Source organism: Lacerta agilis, chromosome 17, assembly GCF_009819535.1.
Source record: "Lacerta agilis isolate rLacAgi1 chromosome 17, rLacAgi1.pri, whole genome shotgun sequence".
Classification (NCBI taxonomy): domain Eukaryota; kingdom Metazoa; phylum Chordata; class Lepidosauria; order Squamata; family Lacertidae; genus Lacerta; species Lacerta agilis.
In genome coordinates, this window is record NC_046328.1 from 2915679 (window position 1) to 2933916 (window position 18238).

General features: G+C 43.4%; 1 protein-coding gene across 1 annotated transcript in view; it reads right to left on the reverse strand.

Annotated features, from left to right (window-relative positions):
* Positions 1 to 337: 337 nt before the first annotated feature.
* Positions 338 to 18238, reverse strand: part of DNAH10 (dynein axonemal heavy chain 10) — a 110466-nt gene continuing 92565 nt past the window's right edge. The window contains 17 exon segments of the mRNA XM_033136386.1: positions 338 to 673; positions 1660 to 1805; positions 2395 to 2575; positions 2956 to 3123; positions 3212 to 3423; positions 4234 to 4365; positions 7181 to 7352; positions 7904 to 7999; positions 8448 to 8657; positions 10079 to 10279; positions 11225 to 11408; positions 11548 to 11702; positions 11978 to 12132; positions 12575 to 12679; positions 13752 to 14025; positions 16443 to 16675; positions 17593 to 17869. Coding sequence (XP_032992277.1) covers positions 527 to 673; positions 1660 to 1805; positions 2395 to 2575; positions 2956 to 3123; positions 3212 to 3423; positions 4234 to 4365; positions 7181 to 7352; positions 7904 to 7999; positions 8448 to 8657; positions 10079 to 10279; positions 11225 to 11408; positions 11548 to 11702; positions 11978 to 12132; positions 12575 to 12679; positions 13752 to 14025; positions 16443 to 16675; positions 17593 to 17869 — 3048 coding nt within the window. The 3' untranslated portion in view covers positions 338 to 526.

Below are 18238 nucleotides of genomic sequence, written 5' to 3' on the forward strand. Positions count from 1 at the left end.
TTGATATTCCTTTTCATGTTGGGATTTTTCTTTTAAGTAAACATTACAGCTCTTCCTGGAGAATGTTAAAGGAAGCATATACTTTTGACAAGATACCACTGGTTTGGATCCCTATATCTCCCGGTTATTCATGTGCCAATGCTGATGACAAGCATCCATTCTAAGATGCCAAGAAAAGTACACTGTGAAATTAAAATTGCTCTTAACCTTTCTTACAATAATGCAAACCAGTTAAATAGTAATTCTGTGGTTTGACTGGGGGTCTTAAACAGCATTGAATCTGAGGAAGGATGTCTGAAGAATAAACAATGAAATCAAAGTATTTACAACTGCTGGCTAACCACAAACACCAAAGAAAGGTTTATTTTCAAACAAGTTGCAATATATAAAATGTAAGGAATCCTACTCAAAAATTAGTTTTAAAGAAACCTACAGTACATATCTTCAGCAGCTGGAAGCAAGAAGATTCCAGTGTTTTTCTGTATCTTCTCTCATCAACACAATGTGTAGCCTTTGCATCTGGCCACTAATCAGCATTCAATGTAAGGCAAACTCCTTGAAGTACCCAGTGAGAATTATGTCTTGTGGTATAAAGATCAGCTTCAAAGACCAAGCCAACGCCCATTGCGTTCCTCCGCATAGACGTTGTGTACACTGGAGTCCGGAAGGTGTTCTAGGAGAAACAAAGTCAAAGTGTTACTATACACACATTCTATTTGCTCCAGTTGCTAAAGGCATATTATAAAAATAAAGATTGCTGACCACTAGGCAAAACTGATTCTGTGCTCTGCAGAGCAGTACACTAAGTATATGAGAGGGCACTGAGTGACTGCTTTTATAATTACAAGGTAGGGGGAAATGAAAGGGCCTTTTCAGCAGTAGTGCTTTCCCTGTGGGATGCCCTCCCATCAGATGTCAAGGAGATTAAGAACTATACAACTTCTAGAAGACATCTGAAGGCAGCCCTTTCCGAAAGCAGTTTTTAATGTTTGATGTTTTTATATTTTGCTGGAAGCTGCCCAGAGTGGCTGGGGAAACCTAGACAGATGGGCAGGGCATACCGTGTTTCTCCTAAAATAAGACACCGTCTTATATTTTTTTTCGCTCAACAAAACACAGTATGGCTTATTTTCAGGGGATGTCTTATTTTAACTGCGTTGCATCGGTACGCTGCATAGCCACGCCTCTCCAGGCTGTTTTAATGGGAGGTACCACGTCACTATGGCTTATTTTTGGGGTATGGCTTATTTTTGGGGAACGGCTTATATTTCGCAAATGCATAGAAATCCTGCTATGGCTTATTTTATGGCTATGTCTTATTTTAGGAGAAACAGGGTAATAAATAATAATAATTTTTTTATTTAATTACAAGGGAACTTGAGTGGGGGAAATAAAATAGAGGCTTGTCTTTAATTTTCCTAGCACACTTAGCAATGTTGAAATTCAGACTGCAACGCATGAGTGGCCATATTCCAGTTACTGAATTTCCTAACAGGGTGGGGTTGAGAGCATTGCAAAATCTGCCCCTGGAATCCTGTCTAAAATGGTGTGGCAGCCAGAATTGGTATGGAAACAAAAGACCAAGTCTGTGTAGGAGGGAAGCTTCTCTGAACCAGCTCATCCCAAGTAGATTTAAGAGCTGCTATTGGCAGCTTGTACCTGTAGCTTGAGACGATGAGCCTCGATGGGGATTATCTTCAGAATAGGTAAGTCAACAACCAGCACTTTGGGCTTACTCTTGATGAGGCAGCTATTTTCAAGGTCCCAGTCAGCTCCTTCCAGGTACAGGCCAGAAACAAAGCATCCTGGTGAAGACCAGAAAGACATGGTTCAATGCCCCATGTTTTGAGACTTCAAATAGATTATCTAATAAAGCCCTAGGTGTTTAACCATTAAGGAAGTTTCATTAGAAGTTCTATGGGTGGCACTGTGGGTTAAACCACAGAGCCTAGGGCTTGCCAATCAGAAGGTCGGCGGTTTGAATCCCTGCGACAGGGTGCTCCCGTTGCTCCTGCTCCTGCCAAGCTAGCAGTTCGAAAGCACGTCAAAGTGCAAGTAGATAAATAGGGACCGCTCCAGCGGGAAGGTAAACGGCGTTTCCGTGTGCTGCTCTGGTTCGCCAGAAGCGGCTTAGTCATGCTGGCCACATGACCTGGAAGCTGTACGCCGGCTCCCTCAGCCAATAAAGCGAGATGAGCGCAGCAACCCCAGAGTCGGACACGACTGGACCTAATGGTCAGGGGTCCCTTTACCTTTACGGAGATGAGGTGTGTCAGTTCTTCATTTGAACAAAGAACCATGAAAGGCAGCAAGCAATCCTTAACTTGCACGCTCAACTTATAATATTAATCCATTTCCAAGTTCCAACCAAGGCAGCTCTGGGGAAAGCCCTACCCTGTCCAGGACGCTCTGTGACTTCATCTGCAGTCCTGTACTTGGTCACTTGAGTATACAAGGTGGAGCGGTCCAGAGGCCAGCCGTTCTTCCTGCAGGTTGCTTGAACAAGTGCAGTGAGGTACGACTCAGGGATATGCAGTCCTGACAACCACATGACGCTTGGTTCACTCTCCTCAATCTGAAAGCAGAAATGTATGTTAACTGAATCTTTCCCAAGCTGAATTACCATGTCTACAATCCAATGCAGCTCCTGAGTTCAGTGGCTTTAAGGGCATCTAGCTTGGGGTTGGATTGTGGCCTTAGTGTCCCACACAGACAGGAAATAATGCACAAGGGATTACCAAAAGCTGCCTTACACACCAGATCAGACTTGGTCGTCTGTGACTGGCAGCATCTGCCCAGGGTCTCAAGCAGAGAAGGATCTTTCCTATTGGCTGCTGCCTGTTCCATCTGGAAATGCCAAGGACTGAAGCTGGGGTGGTCTGCAAGCAAAGCATTGGCTCTGCCACTGAGCTATTATCCCTCCCCAATTAAAGGACATTTTGAACTTTCACTTACCCATGATGTGTACTGGAGAAACCTATTCTTAAAATAAATCATCCAGTTGCCAAGTGTCTTCAGGGTATCTGGGGCCAGCTTTCTCCATATGCTTGGGATTTGCCCATTAAAGAGAGCACGGGCCACATCATCCAATTCATTGCTCATTCCAACCTCCCCAGCCAAGGCCTGGTGAGATTGCCAGAGAATCCTGGTTACATATCTCTATCCAAGGGGTGGGGACAGTTTAAAAAAAAATCTAAACAGCTTTGCTTACTCTTTGCAGTTCCGCCAGTGACCTTGTCATGCGAATTATGAGCTTATTAAAGCGCTCCAGTTCCTGTAGCAGCACCACTGTCGTCGGTGAAATTTCCAGTCCAAAACCCTTTCTTATCTGATCAATGTCAAAGATCTGGGGCATTTTGTTTTCTATGTCCTTAGCAACCTGGCCAATATATTCATCTCGACTTATCCCTGCGCCAGTTTCACCTAAAATTTATTAAGTTGAGAGTTATTAGAACTATCTACAGTGGCTATCAGTCTGCATGCACAGTTATTGACTATCAGGCTTTTATTAATAAACAGTTTATTAGTGCCCAATTTTATTCACCTGTAGATGCTCACAAATACAGCTAATTGATGAATCACCCTACAACTTCCTTTAATCGTTTTAGTGTCCATGTAAACAGGCTGTCATCTCACAAATCTACATTTCCTAGAACTCCAGGTTGTGGGCTGGGGAGCCATGACAGAAAAATAGGTCTAAACAGATCTAAAATCATCTGACATTTGTAGTGAACCTGACTCCTGTGTTTGACTAATCCAAACAGTTTCCCACTGGATTAGAATCTCCTCCCTAAACACATTTTGGAATGCAAATTGCAGAAGAATGGGTGTGTCCTTGTGGATGAATGGAAATGTTATTGAGCTATACATAACATGCACCTGCAAAATATGGGTTGGTGATTTTGTGAATGGTTCTTTAGTAGCAGGTATTCAAAGTTAAATTCTGTCAGAAAACAAGGATAGCTATAGTTCAATGAATGGAGGATTATTTTTCCACCTAGCCCAGGATTGTGACTGGGATCAGCTCTCTGTGGTCTCTCCCTTTCCTATCCATTGTTCCTTGAACCTTTTAGCTGGATTGGACCTGAGATGATCTTCATGCACAGCAGGTGCTCAACACTGGCTAGGGTCCCTCCTCTCCATTTCACTGATGTCCTCAATGGAGTTGAGGTCTAGTCCTAAATCTTTTGTTTCTTTCATCACTACATAGTTCTAACTGGGCAAGAGTCATACCTGTTTGAGGCTGCAGCTCCAAAAGATGTGACCACATGTCCCGAGCTGCCTGTGTATAGTATCCAATTTCAGCATTTGGGTGTAGGCCAAATACCTCTGGAGTGTTAGCAAGTGGAAGTGACTCTATTTCTTCTGTAAAATGGAGGTACAAAGGGGGGATTGAAGAGGGTGGAATAATCAAAGATGTGGAAGTCAGATTCTAAAATTTGTGCACGATTTTGGCCTCCTGTGGTACTTTTAACATAGTATAACATTCTGATGTCACTGTTTTTTCATAGTTTAGGTAACTAGTAGCCAATAACAAAAAAATAGGAGCAGGGACAAAAGATGGAAGGAACAGGGGTGCTAAAGGAGAACCTTGCCAGAAAAAGGAGACCTTACAATGCTTCTGAAGCAGTGTGAAATTAAGGGTCATTCACCTGTACTCAGCCAGCAAATTACTTAATTTTATTTAATATACTGCCCTATAACCGGAGGTCTCAGGGTGGTTCACAGAACAAAATCAGAATATGAAACCACAGAATATATAATCAAAATAAAAACAACAACCCAATACCCCCTCCCCCCAAAACCCACATTTTAAAAGGGCATAGGATGTCAATCAAATCAACCAAAGGCCTGGTTAAAAAGGAATGTTCAGACAGGGAGCCACCACAGAGAAGGCCCCATCTCGTTTTGCCACCCTCCAGACCTCTCGAGGGAAATTCCCTTATTCCAGCGCCGTTTCCCACTGCAAAAAAAGGGAAGGTTGATAGCTATGGGACTCCTGAGCCATTTAAGGCTTTATAGGTCAAAGCCAGCACTTTGAATTGGGCCCAGAAACTAATTGGTAGCCAGTGCAGTCAGACAAGGATCAGTGTAATATGCTCAAACAGTCTTGCTCCAGTGAGCAACCTAGCCGCTGAACCCTGCACTAGCTGAAGTTTCCAAACTGTCTTCAGAGGCAGCCCTACATATAATACATTGCAGCAATCTAACCTTGAGGTTACCGGAGCATAGACAACTGTAGTTAGGCTATCTCTGTCCAGATAGGCGCGTAGTTTGGCCACCTGAGCCTTGAGCGACAGCAAAGGATCCAGGAGTACCCCCAAGCTGCGTACCTGCTTCCTTCAAAGGAAGTGTAACCCCATCAAGAGCAGGTGATCTCCCACCCATCTGGTCTAGGGAACCACCCACTAACAGTGCCTCAGTCTTATGTGGATTGAGTTTCAGTTTGTTGGCTCTCATCCAGTCCATTACCAAGGCAAAACACTGGTCCAGCACTTCCAATGCCTCACCAGCAGATGCATACTGCTGACAACTTACTCCAAACATCCAGATAACCCTAACCAGCACTTTCATATAGATGTTAAACAACATAGGAGACAGCATTGAGCCCTGCGGAACCCCACACTGAAGGTTCAACGAGGCTGAAAAGCATTCCCCATGCAACCCCCCCCCGGTAATGATCATTCAAGTAGGACTGAAACCACCGCAAAGCAGTGCCACCCACCCCTAGTTCAGACAGCCGCTCCAGAAGGATACCATGGTTGATGGTATCGAAAGCCACTGAGAGGTCAAGAAGAATTAACAATGACGTTTCCCTTGTCTCTCTCTCAACAGAGGTCATCATAAAGGGTGACCAAAGGAGTTTCTGTGCCCCAACTGGAGGTCGGCCAGGGCTTTGACAGGGGCGCCAGTCATATCAGCTGGAAAACCCCGCAAAGCCATTTAGAATCCCACTAAATCCATCAGCCTTTGAGGGCGGATCTTCCTAATAGCTCAGGCAGGGTGGCTGCTGGGAGGTAAACCAGCAGAATCCCTAATCTGTCCCAACTGCCCAACACCAGGAACACACATTCTAGATTCATGCCCTATAATGAATAATGAATTGAAAAAGTATTTAAAAATACATTTATTAAAAAAACCAGAAGCTTTTTTACTAGGAATACTTGGTGAAGAATTGCTCAAAAAAGAGAGAAGATTCTTTTTGTATGCTACGACAGCTGCGAGATTACTGCTTGCCAAAAATTGGAAAACACAGGATATTCCAACGATAGAAGAATGGCAAATGAAGATGTTGGACTATATGGAACTGGCTGAGATGACTGGACGGGTCCGGGAACAGAAGGAGGAGACGGTGGAGGAAGATTAGAGTAAATTTAAAGTATATTTTAAAAAAAATATTGTAATATTTGAAAATTGGAAAGATTTTGGAAGTAAGTTGTGGCTTAGGTTTAAAATGAAAATAGTAAAATTGAAAAATGATAGTAATAAAGATAGAAGATGCTAAAAAGAAAGTTAATTTTCAGGATTTTTAAAGTTGAATAATGAATTTGGAAAACTGCTAAAGATGTATTATAATGAAATTCAACAAAGAGGGATTTGAGGAAGTCATGTAAATATGTGAGTAAAGTTAGGAGTTTTAAATTTTTATTTGTGTTATAAGTTGTGAAGATGTATATCAATTTTGTTAATGTAAGTATGTTGTAATCTTTTTTTATTTGTGGAAAATGAATATAAATATTCTTTTTTTAAAAAAAAGATTCGCCCCCAACTGGACAGAGAGCCTGGAGATAGAGAATCTATAGACCACAGCAACTCCCCCTCCCCTGATGCTGCCCTGAGTACCCAGGTGGATACAGCTGGGTGAGACCAACTCCACCCTGTTGACCCACCCAGGTTTCAGTGATACATGCCAGATCAGCCTCCTCATCCATAATCAGATCATGGATGAGGGAGATTTTATTCTGGGCTGATTTGGCATTTAACAGCAGCAGTCACATTCCTGAAGGCTGGCTGATATGACAAGCACAATTCCCCAGGTTGGAGGAGGGCTGGCTGGTATAGTTATTCATGCCCCAAATAACTATACCTACAATATGCAAAACATATAGGAGATCAAGGCTACTTAAGATGTGGCAGTAAAGTAGATTTGGAAGTCAAGATGCAGCAAAGTTTTGCTTACCAACATACTCATCCTTGGAAGCCCCTTCAGGGATTTTATAGTCAACATCCTCATCATGGAAAAAATGGAAGGGTTGGAAGGTGTCAAATATGAAATCCCCCAGATACTCATCCATGTAGGTGGTAAGGATGCGCCGATCAAAGCTGTCGATGGCCCGTCCACCGTACATCACCTGGAGTTGGATGAGATGACTCTTTAGGCCATTATCAACAACTTGGGGGTTTCCCCATCAATTTGACCTGAATTTCCTTCCTCAAGTCATTCTTAGCAATAAACAGTAAACTTCCACAGGTTTTTGATACTCTCACTTTTCATTTCTTTAAAGCTAGCACTCATGGATCCAAGGGAAAATCTAATGATAGGGTCATGCTTTACCTCACAAAAGCCACAGAACCAGAAGTAAAAACTTCGTATTTGCTTCATATTTAAAACAGCATTAAAAAGTAGTCTGATGCAGTTAGCTACGTACGTGTAACATCAGATTCCCCTTTCTTATAATAAGAGTTCCACCTGCTTTGCATATCGATTGCAAACTTTGGCACCTCCAGTTAAAAGTCAGGACTTTTGGGGGGGGATCCTCTGGAAAAGGCAACATGGTGCCCTCCAGTTCTGGACTTCAGCTTGTTGCCTTCCTCTGAAATAGGCAATGCTGTGCTTGATGGGCTTGGTATAAGGCAGCTTTTTCCTGGCTCAGAGCAATTTGGCAACAACATGCTTGCTTACCTCTCCAATGAGATACTTGAGGCTCCCCCAAGGAATTTTGTCGTCATTTTGCTGGAATGCTTTTGTCAAGTATGTGTTGAGGATCTCCATGCAGACCTAAGGGAGTTATTACAGTGGGCAGGATAAGGAGGTTACTGTTGCTTAGACATTTGTAGACACTGGCTTGCTTTAGTTTCAGACAATTCCACACTCAATGCCAACAGTGCCTTCTTCCTCAAAACAAAATGGAAAAGCCCAACTGTCTATGAACAGCTGTTCCACCTGACTGCAGCAGAGGGAGAGAAGAGACAGCAGGGCCTGCGCACACCAGTCAGGAATTGGAGTCATGTTCCTCAGGAGCCGCCTTGATCATCTGAGATTAAATCTAAAGAATATTTTGTAAAATATCATGCTGCATCTATGTCCTATTCAAGAGGTGAGCAGTTTGAGAAACAGCCCTTGGAATATAAACCAGACATTTAAAGACTGAGACCTATCATGTAAACAAGAAAGCAGAGCTGGAAGCTATTGATTCTTGGGATGCTGGCCTGCACAAGCTTTTTACCTGGAAGTCAGATTCATTGAAATCATAAGGCACGTTCCAACCAATCTTCCCAAATTTCCTCCTCTCCTGAACCACGGCATGAAAAAATGCTAAGACATAGACCAAAGCCTTGAAAGCAGGATGTGGGCACTGATCAAGGGCCTCATGAGAAATTTTGAAGTAGGTGGATCTCATATTCAGTTTCAACCCATTGGGTGGCTCTGTGACAACCTAATGCATTGGAGAAAATGAAGGTTTACAGTTAGATTTGCCAGATAAATTGAAACTGAGCTACTCCACTTCCCAAGGGTGCTTTTAGTGGCTTCCTTTACCTGTGCAGCATGTGCATGGTGCCCGTATTCTCCATCCCCCAGTCCTTGCCCCCAAATGTACAAATTCTGCAACCAAGAGAGTTTAAATTTATATACCTTTGGCCAATATGCAGAGAATTGTCTGACTGCAGAATTTGTTTGCTTTTCTGTGTTTCTTTAAAGCTGAATTCTTGAGCTCTCCATGTCACCTCTTCCTAGTTACGAAATTATATCCACCCCTGAAGCAGGGCCACAACCCATATATGAAACAGCCTTATACTCGTCCTCTGCCTGGGGCCTTTATTAAGGTCCAAGGGCAGGGCAGGCAATGGTGGCAGCAGGGCAGGGCAGCACTGCTCATTTCGCCTCAAGCAGCATTACAGGCTGCACTGCCCCTGCATCTTAGCCAGTATTGTCCACGTGACTCTCCAAGGCCTTTCCAGACTCTGCTGCTTGAGATCCTTTTAACTGGAGATGTTGAAGGAGGAGACCAGAATGTTCTACGTGCAAAGCACGGGCTTTGACACTGAGCTCTGGGCCCACCAGAACTGAGAGTATTTCCTGAAATCCTGTTGCCTCTGTTTTTGAGACTGGAGCCTGGGAAGAAAATTTGCCCTAGTTAAAGTTACTTACGGTAAGTGTCACTCTGCTGCTCCAACATCTGCCTGGCAATATGATTAGGTTTACATGAGGGATTTACAGGAGGGAAAGCAAGTCACTGTTGAAATATCACTAGTGGAGCTTCACTGGCTTGTGATTTAAAAATAATCAGCTCAGCTTGCTTGTGATAAATGCCTCAGACTTAGGATAAAAGCATCCAGCTGCTTCCTATAAAATCATTTGCCCTACTGACATGGAGGCGCAGCTTGGCACAGACATCAGCCCAACATGTTCAAATACAGAAAAGTGTATCTGAAAATGGTGAGACAAAAACTGGTGACTCTAGCATATTTCAAGCTGATTGATTGGCCACCAAGTTCCAAGGCCTTCCCTTCAACACAGAAAGTAGGGTTGCCATATTTCAAACAGTGAAAAGTTTTTCAGCTATTTTTTTAAGGGAAAATCGCCAAAAACGACACTGCCTACATGGGTTGCCATACATCTGGGCTTTCCCTAACATTTCCACCCAGACACTGCTTCTGACTGCAGTATTCCAGATATGTCTGGGAAGTTCTGGGCGTATAGCAACCCTACGGAAAGGCAAATAAAATATTGGGGCATGAACCCAGGAGTTTTCTTACCTCTGACTTTTAAGCATCTGATTTTATATAATGAGGACAAGACCATATTCAGAGGAGGTCATCAAGCCCTCTTCCTGAAGTTACGCCATCTTATTTGTACCTTTAGTGATTTCTGGAGGATCCCAATTGGAAAGCCCTTTGTAGGGTCTGTTGTCAACCACAAGCGGAAATCTGGGTGTGGCTTAACAATCCTTTCTAGAGCCTTCTCCAGATCAATCAGCCACTTCACCAAGAGATGACAGTTCTGCAACATTAACCACTGTCCCCGGGCCACAGCATTCTCCAACAACTGTAGGGCAACCTGAAAAGGAGAGGAGGGGACCTGAGTCAAGATGCAGGTATAGTTTAGAAGGAACTGAATTCTCAACCAAAAGGGTGAGGACTTCATTCCACAGAGAGATCCATTCTGAAAAATCTGTCAGGAAGCTAGTTTAGTCATTTTACAAAACAAAATCGAAAATTCTTTCTAGTAGCACCTTAGAGACCAACTGAGTTGTTCCTGGTATGAGCTTTCGTGTGCATGGCAGACCAACACGGCTACCCACCTGTAACTAGTCATTTTACAGACCTAAAAGAGATGTCAAACTGGGCTTTAAGTAAGCACATCTACATGATCACTAAAGCCCGTACAGGAAATGTGTTGATCCACAATAGAATCATAAAATTGTAAAGTTGGGAGGGGCCCCAACTGTCACCCTTTCCAGCCCCCTGCAATGTACAAGTAGCTCAGTCCACACAGAAGACGCTCATGCAACTCTCTGGCCTTGCTTCCAGCTTTTCAAATTTGTGCTTGAGCACTAAGCGGGTAGCACAAGAAGATTGAGAATGTGCAAGACAACAGGAGGAAAGAGACAAGGCGTTGGCTTCTGAATCCCTCGCTCTGGGATCAAGGCAAGGCCTCACTTGGCTGACCAGTTCTATTGATTTATTAAAGCAATGGTAGACTCTCTTTCCACATACATTATGCAAGTGCTTGGGAAGAAGGGATAGATTTTTTTATTTTTTTATTGGCAAGAACATTAAAATTCCTTTCCAAAGCACTGACTAGAGAGGAAGCACCCTGTTTCTGATCAGGTAGGACTGGGAGGGGCCTCCTCAGCATGAATAAGAAACTTAATTTGCATTAGCCCTGCCTCTAGAGCAAGTGGGAGGAGCTAACCAACTCCTACCCCACCAATGCAGTAAGCATGCCTACATGCACCAAGGAGGGGAAGCCTGCTGACTTGAGGTTTCATATCAAACTTGCCTTCTCCTGCCCTTGTCCCATAGCCAGGAACTTGAGTCGGTTCCCTCCAAAACCTGTCCGGTCTGCTAGTTTCATCAGGTCACTGGCAGGGTCAGAGCCAGGACTTAGAATAAAAACAATGGGTGAATTTGGGGTGCTCTGCTCAAAGATGGCTTCAAAGCTGATCACTGGAGGCTGAACATATCTGGGGAGGAGGAGAAAGGGAACACAAGTGAATGATTCATGGCGAATGGGGAATGGGGACTAGTTGTGATGATGACCCAGGGCTCACACTTTGTACAGTAAAATACTTTTTTTAAAAATAGGAAAAGACCAGCACTTACTTCACACCCATGGTGACAGTAACATAGTCAGTCACTGCGCGATAGACACGGTCCACTCGGAAGCAACGCAAAAGCAGCAATTTCTGGAAGTCACTGAGACTGCTTCCATAGTGCATGGGATATGGGGTTTGTTCCAGAGCATCAATATCATACCACTGGTAAAAATGAGAGGTTAAGTCAGTATTCCATGAGCATTTGGTTTTCCTACTTAAAGGAGAAAATTACTAGGGGTTCTGAAAATTGTTCCATGACCCCTACTCCCCTTCCACAAAGGTCAGCTTGGGTGCAGCTGAATCTGGCCTGAAGGCAATACATCTTAAGCCTGGTATTGCCCGCTCAAAAGCCAGTCACAAGTAACAGACAGAGGCCCCACTCCCTGCTTATTTGCAACACTCAAGGGTGACCATTCAGAATGGAGAAGTTTGCTCACAGCTTTCCACTCATCTGGATTATCCTCCAAATCAGCTGCAAGAGATCCAAATTCTTCTGGGAACAGTTCAGAGACACGGATTACATCCTCCCAGCCTTGATCAGAAAGCCAGGCACATGGCTTCTTTCGGGCACTCTTCTCCAAAGAAATATTGCCTTGAAACAGGACAGAAAAATGTGAGCACCACAATCCATGGATAAGGAGACAGGTTTTAGAAATTCACTTGTCTGAATGGCAATATTCATTAATATGTTGAAGAATAGAATTGTTCACCTTCCTGCCATCATAAAAGAGAAAAATCACCCAAAACTGAGAACCTCACATAGCTGGAAATTACATGGATTTACTGAAAGGGGCGGTCCTACAAAAGCTCATGGAAGTGCACCTTTGTCAAGTCTCACCTCTGCATTAACAAAATCTGTTTTTATAAAATGGTTTCCATCGTAATGGATAATAAGGACCAGAAATCCAAGCCAATAAATAAATAAAAAGACTGATGGAAAGTCAGGATAGACAATTGACAAAAAGTCTGGCTAGACAACAGACACTTTTGTATCCAGCAATATCTGCATTGAGTTCTGGGAAGTATTTGGCTACCTTTTAAAAAGAAATCAAGTTCTTCCTGAGGGACTCTGTGATCAGCTTGCTCAATCTTGATTGTCATGTTAAAGGAGAAGAGTAACTTGTGCTTCTCAAACAAGCCTGCGAATGAAACCCCAATAGCTTCCATTATTAAATGCAAGTCCAGATGTACTACAATTCTGATCCACAAAATGACAGCACACAGAAGGGTTGAACACAGGCATTCTGAATTCTGGGACTGAGATAACTGATGCCTTAGAATCTTATTAGGAGATCTTCCCTCAGAAGATCAGTGAGTGTGCTGAAAGATCACTTGCCCATCAGTTCACACTTGCCTCCGCAATACACAACCAGAAAGAGCACTGCTGGGTAAGTTTCACACCACACAGACTCTCTGCTGATGCAGAGACATGGTGAGGAAGCCTGAAGTTAAATGAGTCTGCATGCTAAACCATACCCCAGAGGAAATTCATGGTGGATGCCCAGGAATTCCTCAGCAGACGAAATGATATAGAAAAGCATTCTATGGAGATGGACTGTTTTGAAAACTGTAATTCTAAAGGGCTGCCAAGGACATTCTACAGAAGTGACTATGTGAGCAGGACCCCTGGTATAGCCCATTGTATCCAACCAGAGTAGATCCACTGAAATCAATGCACCCAAGTTGCAAACAATGGACCTACTCTGAGTAGGACTAACATTGGCTACAATCCTCTGCATGACTGTCAAAGAAAGGGATCTTGATTGGCCAATCATATATTGGGCCCATGTAATGGAACCTTGCCAGGACCACTTTGCAGTTGCTTTGGCTCATTGGCTGGTATTTCTCAAGCTATTGTCTACTTCTCCACAAAGTCCTTAGCCTACACCCCTGGGGAATCCCTTTCTTTATCACTTTGCTGATCTGATCATCCAACCCTGACACTACCTATTTTCAGGAAAAGCTTGATGATCACACAAATTTTCCTGGGCACTAAGGAAGGATTTTTATGCCATACCTCCCCAAGACCAGCCCACATTATTCAGGTGACAGTGCAGGGCCAAGGAATTTTCACTGCACCAGAGAAACCTGAAGGGAGGAGGAATGTATTTCATGAAAATCAAATGTTATAGAATGGACACCATTTTGCACTGCACCAAAGATGCTTCCCATAATACTTTCTGCCCATAGGGAGGTTTCAGTCACACCAACCTGTGCAACCATAGTTGTATACATTAAACGTTAACGTGTCCATGATGTTCCGCAACCTCTTTGCAACAATGGTGTCAGGTATTGATTTTCGAAGAGAGAGACCAAAAACATCCAAGAAGGCAGTCAAGGAGTACTGGTACATTGTGTTGACAAGGGCCATCTCGGACAGCACAAAGAACAAGATGGCACCTCTCTTGGCAGCTGCACGGTAACCATCTCGCAGTCTGTCAATATCTATTGCTGTTTTTTCAGCCAGCTTGAGTTTCTCAGATACCTATTTTGCACAAAGGAAGTATGAATTTGAATCTGTTGCAAAGGCTGAATTGAACCCACTAGCATGAGGAAATCTAAACAATATTGGGGGCACAAGGAATAAAATATTCTGATGTGCAGTGTAAACTGCAGTTGATCATCGTAATGAGTAAACATTTAATCCATGTACCTGGTTTGAAAAAAGATCTGCACTGTACTTCAGACATGGTGCTAAAATAGTGTTTCTTGCATGGATATGTAGGGTAACTGAAACAAGTGAAGGTGTCCTAAATCCATTCCCCACACCCCAAATATTGTTCCCTAGACTATGTAGCCTTGAATGTGAGCTGCTTTATACAGAGCCAGCTCGTTGGTCCATCTAGTCCAGTAATGACTTTCCAGGGTCTAGATTATATCTTTTCCAACTCTTTAACTGCAAATGCAAGAAATAGGACGATTGGTTTTACCTGAATAGTAGATTTATCAGGTGGACGGTGAAGTATTCAGAATGGGCTGTTCCTCTTGCACAAGACTTAGGCAGGAGCAAATAATTGTGGGAGGTAGACAGTTTCTCCTCAGTTTTTCAGACTGGCCAAGCAGCAGCATTGTGACAAAAATCTAAAACTAAATTAAACACAAGACCTACCTCCCCACCCCCCACCCCCGGCACCCAAGCCTTGCAGAGACTCTAAGGATGCCATCAACATTTAGTGGGAGGAAACTGAGCCCCTGAAGCATACTGCTGATTCAAATACAGTTATACCTCTACTTACATTTGCTGCGCATTGCATTTTTGCGGGTTGTGAACGTGGCAAACCCGAAAGTGTTTACTTCCAGGTTTTGCCACACGCACAGAAGCGCTCTGCGCAGTCTGTGCATGCACAGAAGCACAATATCACTGCTTGGGTTGTGGACTTTTCAGGGTGCAAACGGCACCCCGGAACAGATCATGTCCGCAACCCGAGGTACCACTGTATTATTGCAGGCAAAATGTGTCGCAATAGCCCTTTGCGCTGCTGAAGGAGACAGGGCAACTGACAGTTCTCCTTTACGCTGCTGAAGTGGACATGAGAAAAAGGAGTTGAAACTTATTTTCTTTCTCTTTCTTTCTTTCTTTCTTTCTTTCTTTCCAGAAGCAGCGATTCTTGAAGAAAAGCCAATGCCCTGAATAAAGGGTCACAAAGACGCTGAGGGTAAGACGCAGAGCGGCTGTTAGGGAAGCAGCATGCGAACACCGAACATAGAATAGGGAAAGATGTTTAGCAGGGGGACAAGTTTTTTTTGTTTTTGTTTTATTACCTCAGTGGAGGACACATAAAAGGACAGACACCAAACAGTAACAAAGACAGGAAAAATAGCTGACAAACAACTAAGGAAGAGGAAGATTAACAATAACAAAGAAAAAACAAAATAAAAAAATTCCTTCCAGCAGCACCTTAGAGACCAACTAAGTTTGTTCTTGGTATGAGCTTTCGTGTGCAGGTATCTGAAGAAGTGTGCATGCACACAAAAGCTCATACCAAGAACTAACTTAGTTGGTCTCTAAGGTGCCACTGGAAGGAATTTTTATTTATTTGTTTTGACTATGGCAGACCAAGACGGCTACCTACCTGTAACAACAACAAAGAAAGTAGTTCAAGAGGACTCAGCTAACAGGCAACAAAAAGTGAGAGCAGAAAGAGCCAAACTGCTCCATCCTAGACAAGGGGGGGGGGACTGAGGAGAAACGGTCTATCTCTCACAATTCTTTGCTCCTGCCTGAGTCTCGTACAAGAGGAATAGCCCAATCCGAACACTTCATCGTCCACTGTAATAAATTGAGCATGCAAAATGCATACTCTACAAGATTAGCCCCTCACCCCCTTTATGGGCATGACAGTAGGAAAGCAAACTCATAATGAGATGGAGACTATTTTCTCAAGACTTAAAAAGCATGCCTACTCATGCATGTACTTTCCATGGAATAGTTATGTTTCAACCAAGAACTTCAATCAAGTGTGAGGAATCTCAGGCCTGGGGGGGCCAAATGCAGCCAACCCCAGCCTTTTTATCTGGCCCTTGGGACTCTCTCCAGGCCATGCCCTCTATTCCTAGCCAATGCCTGTTATTGGCTCTCCTCCATGCCCTCCCTGAGTGCTTTTGCCCGGCTGGAATTTTCCCTGGAACTGTGATCATGTCTCTTGTTTGCCTGGATGGAAGATGGAGAAGTATGCATCCAAGTGTAGAAACCTGGCTGGAAAATAGTCTACTGTACACAAGTAAGTCACATCTATTGTTCCACCCATCTTGCAATTGCTATGTGCCCCCACCACCCAAAGGTTGTCCATAAGGGCTGACAAAGTTCCCTCACCCTACCTGAACTGAAGGAGACAATACTATGAAAGTGGGGCCCGGAGAAAGAAGAACAGCCCTCTGGTGGACTATGTGCATTGCCCCTACCTCAGTAGCTTTGGACTTTGTCTCCTCCAGAGTATGCACCAAGTCTACATTGTCCAACATATTCCCAGTGGAAGTTGCCAATTCACGAAGGAGGGAGTCTTCCAGATCCTTCAACAAATTCTTGTTTTCACTCGTTTCCTGGATGAGATGTTCCCTCTGCTCTTCCAGTTCACGCCTTTCAAATCCTACAATAACGCTTAGTAGCTGGTCTTCTAAACCTTTCAGAGTAACTAGAAGGAATTTAACAAGGTCACTTAACACAAGGTTAGTTTTCCAACATTACTTTCACTCAACTTTAAGATGACAGAAATCTCTTAATAAGGTCAAAGACACCACAAGTTATGTTTTGCTTGCAGACTTTCCCTGTGGTTACTGTGGGAAACAGCAGGGCTCTTCTTACATTCTCATGAGTACTGTTTAATCATCCCAGTAGCTTTGTTGGTAGTTACTGCATTGGTTCCAAAGACTGAGGTGAATAAACCTAGGGCCAACTTTTCACCAGCTCCCAGTAAACTCCATGAAGATTCCCCCGCCAAAAAGGTTGGCCCAACTGTAAAAGTTACAGAGCAAGGTTTCATATCTACTGCACAATTTGAGAGTTGAATGCCTTGGGAATGGAGGCTCTCCCAGGAATAGTCTGAAGCTGCAAGGTCTGCCCTGGGGCAGTGTCTCCATTGGGGACTCTCAGGGAAGCCCATGTTTGCCAGACTGAGTGCCATGGAAGAAGTATGAGGTGTAACTCTTGTATCTCACCTTTCCACTCATGGCTCCAAGGCAGCAAATAAACAACAGGAAAACTATGTAACTCAGAAGAGCCACCTGCAGCTTCTTCAAATGGAATGGCTGGTTGCTAAATGATCAGAAAGGCCACATCCAAGGACATGAGTTAATTTACCCTGGAATGCTTGTATCACTATCCTAGTGCTGCTTAACTTCAGCTCTTGGATTTTGAATATTCACAACTTTAGGTCAACAAAGCAGGATCTACATCCATCTAATTCTGCTATGAATTTCCCACCTGACTGCAAGGTGTCTAGATTGGTGAAGGTTATAGATCTTTGCTAAAGGAATACAACCAGGGACAACTCATAATCCGGTGGCTGGGTAGAAAAATTCTGCACTGATTGCCAGCCCGATTAATTTGCTCACCTGTAGTTGATGACCATGGCTTTGCCAAACACTGATGGTGAATATTTAGGATTGGATAGTTTGGTGTTCAGATACAGCTTGAAATTGGCATCATAGTCAACCTCCTTGTCTCCAAGAATGATGAATGTTCGGCCCTGGGCACATTTTATGTTCTTTTCTAATACATTATCAATCACAGGGTCAATGTATTCATCAACATCATGGAACAAGAAAGGATTCCCATATTTTATGGCCATTTCGAGTTGCTTAAGGAAATCAGGATCATTGAAGGAAGCCATCTGAGAAATAATGAGATATGGATATATGACCTTGGCGAGTAGTTAAATTGCTTAATGCAGCGCTTCATCTCTAAGTCCTATTTCAGCATGATCAAAACAAGCATTTTAAAACTGAAAGGTTATGCTCTCTGCAATATTTTTATTTCATTTGACAGAAAAATTAAAGGTAGGCCAAATATCTGAAGTAAACTTAAAATAGGCCCAATCATTTGACATCCTCCATTCCAACAATGCAACACAGCTTACTGAGAAACCTGAGACAGGTCCCTGTGTAACGGACAGCAGAGCCAGACCAGAGTCTGGTGATGCAATGCCTCAGAATTCCCCAGAGAGCTGGAGCCTCTCTCTAATTGGCTACCAAGACAGCTA